Source organism: Daktulosphaira vitifoliae, unplaced genomic scaffold (genome assembly GCF_025091365.1).
Source record: "Daktulosphaira vitifoliae isolate Bord-2020 unplaced genomic scaffold, ASM2509136v1 Scaffold_1, whole genome shotgun sequence".
NCBI classification, from domain to species: Eukaryota; Metazoa; Arthropoda; class Insecta; order Hemiptera; family Phylloxeridae; genus Daktulosphaira; species Daktulosphaira vitifoliae.
The window spans coordinates 25558910-25567622 of NW_026099572.1; the positions used below are offsets into that span (position 1 = coordinate 25558910).

Below are 8713 nucleotides of genomic sequence, written 5' to 3' on the forward strand. Positions count from 1 at the left end.
TACTTTGAAAAACGTATTATTTTATTAACAAAATCCATACATTTTTGTTTTATTATACTACAATTTTTAATGAATACCCAGAAGAGTAAAAAAATTATTAAACAATGAATTATTTAAGTACGCATGCGAAAACATTAGTTATTTAAATTACTAATAATGGGATTCATGTCTAATTATTAAAAAAAAGTTTACAATTGATTTTGCAGGGACTAAGATCAACTAAAAATTATCACAATTTCTTTTACAAATTTATGTATACAAAGAGAGAAATTTTGATTTTCTCTGGATTAGGAACAAAAAAAAATGTACACAATTTTTTTTAATGATTAAAAAAAATTAACTTAACATGTAATATCTTAATATTAATTTGTTCATTTCATTTATTGAAGAAATTGTGCGTTAATTGAAAAAATATATGCAGTTAACAGGAGAAAAACAATTTATAATAAATTAATAGTTTTAAATTAACCAGTCAAAAAATTTAAGGTCAATTACAAATGAAGAAAGGAGAACAATTTTATGTTAACCATTAAGGAAAAAGTTAATTTAATTTAGAGATAATTTAACAGTAAAGAAATTTTATCATTAGTTTAAGCTCATCTACTTGTTTTGTACCATTTTTATAAGAAAAAATAATATTACACAAATAAACAGTCAAACTATATAACTACATAATATGTATTTAATGACTTAAACTAATATTGACATTATTTAAATTAATGAAAATATAACATTGAAAAAAAAAGAAACTGTTTTGTTGTTAATTTATGAAAATTACTGATTCTGATTGTTAGATCTAAATTAAAAAAACAAACAAATTTATTTTATTAAATGTTTGTGCTAATTTCATTATAAAGATGTATCAATATAATATTGGTTTCAGTTATTTAATTTATATAACTATATATATATATATATAGAATGTATCAACTTGAACATTTATATAAAATATGCTTTATAATTGGGAAAATTTTAGGGTTAAATCAATGGTTTTCAATACAATATTTGCAGAAGAAGTTTATGTAATTTCTGAATTGATATACCAACACTCAATAGAGTGTAAGCAACATTTTCTTTTTTTTAATCGCTAATCAAATTACTACATATACAATGTATAATAACGTAAATAAATAATGTATAAAAATATTGATTTTTTTTTTTATTTATTTGGTTTAACATAGTTAGTCAACATATTTTTAGAAAATATCAGTATTGAAGTCATGATAAATTAAATCAATGGTGGACATTAACTACATAACTTGTTAATTATTTTTCTAATAACCTTTTTAACTTAATTCAATTTTACATTGAAAATAACATAGCTTTTTTCAGTTAATTAGTTAAATAACAGTTAAGCTAAATTTAAAATTTCATAAAAAATGTATGTCTTTATACATACATTTGATGCAAACGAGGTTTAATTAACAAAAAAAATCAAATTTTCCCCTATCCTAAAAATTATATTTACTTAATAATAAATATATTTTTTTAAAAAATATACGTGATTTTTAACTGATTTTTTTTTAATAACTAGTTTTAAAGATAAAACAGTACAACCAACACCAAAATATGCAAAATGAATAAAAAAATGTTTGTTATCTTTAATGTCTAGCCTCACCACTGACCAATAAAAAATAATAAGAGATTTTAACTAAAAAAATAAAATATATTTTTTTAACTAGTTCAGTTTAAAAAAAATTTCAATTTAGCTAGATCATTTATAATTAGGTAACTTTTAACTGTTAATTTATCGTTATTGTTCATACTTAACTTGAGTTAATTATTTCCATTAACTTGCCCATCTTTGAATAAAATGATGCTTTTGTTTAATGTTTTAACAGTAATAAAATACTAAATGTTAAATCAAATATAAATTCATCTCAGAAATTTAACAATATATTGATACCAATTTAGCCATTTTCACACAAATTTTGCTTATGTCTTTTAATCAATGTTACTTAATTTAATATAAAAAAAATTAAGTATACAAATATTGCCATAAGTTTTAAGCCAAATAATATTTTTTTGTTATTGATAAACAGACAAAAAGTCAAACAGCTCAGAAATTACAGTATATGATTAGATTAAATATATTTTTAACTGTATATCATTTCATCAACTTAAAAAATAACTGATACTAATAAAACGTATATGAATATATCAAGGGCCATATAATCCATTAAGCATTATATGTACTTTGGGGCTTACAAACTTACTTTGGACATATATATTTTTTTGCTCAAACTCTCGATTGCCATGTCTATTAAAACTAATAAAAATGTTTTATTTAATTAGAGTCCATGGCCAATAAATAGCTTAATCCAGCCCAGACTTGGTAAATCAGGGTTGCCACAATTTTTTAATTTTAAAATTTTTTGACTTTCCAGAAATTTTTCAGAAAGGAGGCAATGCACAAAAAAATTTAATTAAAATATAATGCATTACAATGTAAAATAATTTTTTCAAAATTTTTAGTACTCTAAAAAAATTCTCTAACTTTCTTAGTTTTACAGATTTGTGGTAACCCTGTACGTTTAGAAATAGTGATCAAGCTTTTTGTAGTTGACAAATAGATTGCCTATTTATCTTTTGATATCAGGCATAATGTTGAAGATATTGCAATATTCTACAATATTTTAAATTTATCATAAATATTAATAACTTTTTTATGCATATGTATTAATAAATGTGACAGTGACAAAAAAAAATTTGATTAGTATATAATTAAAAATACTCACTATTGAATTCAAGCTTCAGTAACTAAATGTGAATTTTTTTTAGGTGTGTAAATTGAAGCATTAGGATCTAAACTTGACTGTGGAGAACTACTGCCACCAAACCGCATAGTAGGAGAATTTCCAACTGAGTTTCCAATATGGTATGTACCATTTGGTGGCATCATTACCATTGTTTGAGCCATTTTAGATTTTAACTCTTCAATTTCTTTTTCTTGACAAGAAATTCTATCTAAACTCCATAAGAAAATTATTGCAATATTCAGTAATTTTTCTCTCTTAGTGATAAATAATTACTTATTTTGATTTCCAATTGTCTTTTAGCTTCCCCCAATGCTGAAAAAAGATCAAGCTTAATACGTGTCTCAGCACTTAAACTATGTTCAAGGTGAGCATTCTTGTCTTTTAATGTTGACAATGCAGACATGACAAAATCAATCTTGTCTTGACTTTGTTTGTATGGTTGAAGCTCCTATGTTAAGAAAGAAAAAAATATAATTAATCAATTATCTTAATAAATATAATTTTCCATACATTAACTTCTTTTTGAATTGCTAAATATTGATCATCCTTTAAACGCAATTCCTTACGTAAAGATTTTGCTTCATTTTCTAGCTCTCTTCGTCTAGTTTTACAACTTTCAGTGCATTCCGGTCTGCAACATTTATTTATAAAGTATATATATATTATACAATTCTACATTATTGTATTCTAGTTTTCTAGTAAAATAATAATAGTACACACTTTGAATTGAGAGCACTTAATCTAGAAGCAGCCAATTCTTCAACTTTCTTTAATTGTCGTCTTTCTGACACAAGTTGAGATTCACATGACAACCTTTGACGTTTTTCATCAGCTAAACGTTTTTCGAGTTGGGAAACCATTTGTTTATCATTTTGATGTGTCATTAATAAGTTGAAAACTCTAAAGTAAAACAGAATTGTTTATTATTAAATAATAGAAATGGGCAAATTTTTTCTTGATCTAATTCAAATAATTTTAATAATAACTTTGGTATTTTTAACACTTAATAATCAATTTAATATTAAATAAGATTTCTATTGAATTGTATTGAAAAGTATTATTTATGAGCTAGAAAAACTGGCCCAGATAGACTTAGTAGAATAATAGGAAGACAAGTTGATAGATTTAATTTTGCATATTAAACTAATAATATAATTACTACATATTAGAACAAATCACAACAACAAATATTATATTCAAGTTTTCCAACTTCTCAACCAATTATATTAAATTGGGATGTTTAAGAAAATATTCATGAATTTTTAATAAAATAAAATACAGTATATTAACAAGAGCTACATAATTTCTAAAGTAATATAGAAAATTAGTAACAAGATTAATTGTTTATAATTGTATAAAAAATATTGAGATTTTACTTGGATTTTGTATCTTCATGTTCTTGTTTCAACCTTATCAAATCATGTGAAACACTTGTATAATCACTTAAAGCCGCATTCAATTGATTTCTTAAATCTTTTTCAGATTGAGTGTACGTATGTAATTCACTTTTTAGTCTTTTTAACTCATTTTCTAGCCTAGACACATAAAAAAAATATTTTTATTCTGATATGATATTAATATTAATTAAATTAAATAATTACGTTTCACAATAAATATCTTTTGGATCAATTATTAAGGAACTTTCTAGTCTTGGTGGTGAAGAACCTTTACTTTTTGAATGTTCTTTTATACTCGGATTTTGATTATTATATTTTATATGATTATTATTTTTAGCAGAAGACATTCTAGTGACTCTTTTATTTTTTTCTGTTTCTTTAATTACATGATTTTCATGATTATTATACCTATAACACACAATAATCAATCAAAAAAATAATATATTTTTAATTTTGTTTGTATGTTGGACCAACATTGCCTCTTTAAAAATTATTTTAATTGTATATTATTTAATTAATTAGGTTAATTTTAAATATCTACTTACACTAATTTATCATTAGATACTAATTTTTTATTAGATACATCTGCACATGCTGTATCTTGTTTTTCAGGCTTTTTACATGGAACACTACCATTAGACATAATTTTGTTACTATGTACATCGTTTTCATCAGTAGGTACTTCACAAATTGATTCTAACCACATTTCTAAATGAGCATTTTTAAATAACAATACATGAAATAATTTTTAAGTACTTATAATTATTTTTCATTGTGAAATTTATAAAAAAATATTACCTCCATCATTATTTTCTTGACTAGGTATAATGGAACCAGTTATTTTATCAATTGGCAAAGCATCCAATAATAAGTTCTGATAGAACTCATTTTCTTTAGACACCCTCTGCTGTTGTTTCTATTGAACAAATTAAAATTTATATTGAAATTGTAGAAATTCATAAAATAATTACATAAAAAAATTTTAAACGCTATTGCAGCCCATTAAGCCCCTTAACTGTTTCTCCGAAGAGAAGTTTCTTAATCATAGACACTCCAGGACAGATGGTTAGTGCATTGCCAGAGAGAGGGATGGTGAATCCAATTACTAAACTTTTGCCTAGCAAAAAAAGTAGCCCATAACCAAATTTTGCATACAAGATAATGTCCATCAGTCACTGCTATGTTTCTAACTTGGCTACACTAACGCTTTGTAGTTACATAAATATTTAGTATTTTTTAATAATATGTTTAATAAATTTTAAAGAATTATATTACAGTAATTTATAGCCACATTAATAATAAGAAATACATTCAAATACAAATCACTTTGAAGATTTGTACTATGATGTATCTTATTAAAATAAGATATTAATTTTTTTAGATTATTATTACAAAAAAACTAATATAATGTTTGTGTATACCTGTTTCAATTTATGACTTAGATAACTTTTGAAACCAAAACAAAGAGTGATTACTGGGTATCCAATGCTGTAAATAATAATATGTAATACAATTATTTGGATAATTAAAAAGAAATATTGTACTCTTTATTTTACCAATTAGCTGCCAAGGGTTTACAGAATACCAATTTGTAAGGTATATGATCTGGATTGTTCAACCGAACACTTGTTTCTACATAAATATATAAAACTAATAAAGCTACTGCTGGCCAAGAGACACACTTTTCTAATATAATAAAACAATTTTTTTATTAATATTTAATGACTTCTTTTAACACAAAAAATATTTTATTTACCTGCTTGGTAAATATATTGCACCCAGAAGTATGTACTTGCAGCAAACAATAACCAATGTACTGGTATAAAGAAAAAGCATACCATATCAGAAGTCAATGCAATGCATACAAAAAAAACTGTATAAACCTAAAATTCATAAAAAATTTGATGAGATACAAAAAAACAGATTGAATGGAAATTTATAATTTTTTTATTATTACATAATGAAAAAATAATTACTGAAACCAAAAATATTATGAGACACTTTTGAAACCTTAAGTGAACTTAAAATTTAATAAAATCTAAAATTTGACTTCATAAAATTAAAATCAGAAAAAATATGTATTGATAAAATTTGGTTTCAAACTTTACACAGCCAAATATTGGATTTGGTTAAGTTTTTAAAAATGGTTTCATAATAATTCTGATTAATACAATAATTAACTTAACAAATTCTTGAAAAATATTAAATTTAGGTCAACTAACTAACTAGATATGGTAAAAAATTTTGAAAACCCGAAATCATTTCGGTTCCTAATCCTGATTTGTACAAATAATAACTAGTTACTAATTTACTGATAATAGTAATACAATGACTATTATTGATAGTATTCATGTAAATATCTAACAATACGAGTTTAGAAAGTTTATAATGAGGAAATATTACAGAAGTTAAAGAGCTATAATTCTTTTTTTCTTGATATATATATATAGTGTTTATTAAGTAAGGAAAAGGGTTTCTATTGTTATTGTTTGTAACAATTTACCTGTTTTTTTACTTATACCCCCTGTATATTTACAGACACACAAAATTTTTTTTTAATTTATAAATTAAATGAATTAAATTATATTATTTCTTTATTATATGAATATTATAAGGGCAATACAATTATGATTCTAGAATTTATAATCATAATAAAGTTTTTTAAATAAATACATTTAATAAACAATCAAATTTAAAAAATTTAAAAAAAATTGACTTATGATAATTTAATTATGCTTATGGATATAAGGAACTTGCAATGGGTTTACACTTAAAAACTCATTTTTTCCAGTTTAAAAGTTGTATAAAGTAATTTGGATTAGTTCATCATAAAATCCTAAGAAGTTTTCTATTTTCTCTATTAATTTAATATTATAACCGGTCCAGTTTGATTAATTCAATCAGTGGGGGATAGTAAAAGCACCCTTTGCTGTCCTTGTACACACCTATGATTCTAATGTCACATAGAAATAATTCTGATAACTATTCAATTTTAATTATGTTACAATATTAGTAATGTCTTCAAATTATTAGAAATTTTTATACATTATTATATTAAGATACTAAATTACAAAGATATTTTTAAATGATGATCCAAGGTACCAAATTGCAATATTATTTATATATAAATTCTATTTCACTATTTCAAAATTACATAATACATTAAATATTAACTTAGAAGCATCTCTATTACTATCAATGTTGATAATTTTAAGAGTGAATATAATATAATTTAATTTCTTATACTTACAAAGCCTTGATGCTTAAATCCTTCTAATATTCTATGAAATAATAGCCAAAACGGCCAAACGTACTCAAATCGAAAGTGTAATAAATAATCGAGTAGTATCAAAACAAACCAAATGCCGAATAATTTTAAGTAATGGATTAAACTGCAATTAATTCAACAAAAATCAATGTTAATGTATATACTAATGAACTAATAGAAGTACCTCCAATAAATCCCTTCGGCGCTAGATTTGTTTCTTTTTAATGCCTTTCGAGATTTTCCGCAATCGCCATTCCTTCTCTTCATACTACCAATTAAGTTTAATCAGATACATAAATGAATTTCCGAATTTAAGTCAAAAATTATTAACATTAATAAGCGACAGACAAGAATAAGAATAAAAACAATTCATCACATTATATTTGATAACGCTCAAATTTCTATTTCTATGTTATTTTTACTAGTCAGTATCCTCAACNTTCTATTTCTATGTTATTTTTACTAGTCAGTAATTTCTCTTATTATAAAATTATAGAAATACGAATAGTGATTCTAAAATAATCCATATAATCATTCATAACCAACAAAAATAAAATCCTGATTATTCGCGCTTGGAATAAACGAGATAAGGATTTATCGAGCGTATTATATTTCCACAGAGTTGGTATAATAACAAACAACCCAGCACTGTAGATTTGGCATCTTCAATGTTTTCTACAAGGGATCATAGTTGCAATCTGTTGTATTTGTAGTCCGTGTAGTAAGCAATGCTTAATACATTGCTAGGTCAATGCTACGTAGCGCTCTCTAGTTTAATAAGTCATAGTTATTATTTAAAAATATACTCATGTATATATTTTAAAATATTTCATAAATAATAATTATAGAATATTTAATATACATAAAATGTCTAATAGAGGTAAAATAACTTAAATTAAAATTCTTTATATTTTTTAGTCTCAAGCTTATTATAGAGATGTTTATTTGTAAAATAGGGATGGAAATAATTAAACAATTATTTCGAATTAATTACGATTTACAATTTCATTATTTGAACTGGTTTTATAAATAAAACAATGGACAGTATTGGGCAGAAATTCGTTGCAAAAAGAACGGATTCCCAAAACTAGTTATTTTTGTAGGAACGAAGCTAAGAACCGCTTCCAAAAAAAAATTAAGGAACTTTAACGAAATAATTTTTATGAGAAACATGAATGAAATTTACAGTGCTTTTGTTTTGAATATTTCTAAAATATTATTTTTTAGCTTCGATGCGAAGCTGAGAAGGTATTGGTTTTACTAAGATGTGTTTTTTTTTTTTTTTTTTT

At 23.7% G+C, this 8713-nt stretch overlaps 1 protein-coding gene across 1 annotated transcript; it reads right to left on the reverse strand.

The window, feature by feature from the left end:
- Positions 1 to 7863, reverse strand: LOC126893933 (macoilin-1). The gene is made up of 14 exons (XM_050664495.1): positions 7609 to 7863; positions 7407 to 7548; positions 5913 to 6039; positions 5713 to 5842; positions 5578 to 5644; positions 4955 to 5072; positions 4702 to 4864; positions 4361 to 4564; positions 4136 to 4294; positions 3480 to 3659; positions 3270 to 3390; positions 3033 to 3207; positions 2739 to 2967; positions 1 to 796 (listed from the first exon to the last, which is right to left on the reverse strand). Exons 1-13 carry the CDS (start codon positions 7689 to 7691, stop codon positions 2747 to 2749), a joined length of 1890 nt encoding a protein of 629 aa, XP_050520452.1. The 5' UTR covers positions 7692 to 7863; the 3' UTR covers positions 1 to 796; positions 2739 to 2746.
- Positions 7864 to 8713: the final 850 nt, after the last annotated feature.

Excerpts from the sequence above, each read along its gene's own strand:
- LOC126893933 (XM_050664495.1), bottom strand. The coding sequence starts at position 7,691 with ATGAAGAGAAGGAATGGCGATTGCGGAAAATCTCGAAAGGCATTAAAA. Across the intron at positions 5,843-5,912 it reads GCAATATATTTACCAAGCAG|AAAAGTGTGTCTCTTGGCCA; the intron begins GTAAATAAAATA and ends TTATTATATTAG. Across the intron at positions 5,645-5,712 it reads AAACCCTTGGCAGCTAATTG|CATTGGATACCCAGTAATCA; the intron begins GTAAAATAAAGA and ends TATTATTTACAG.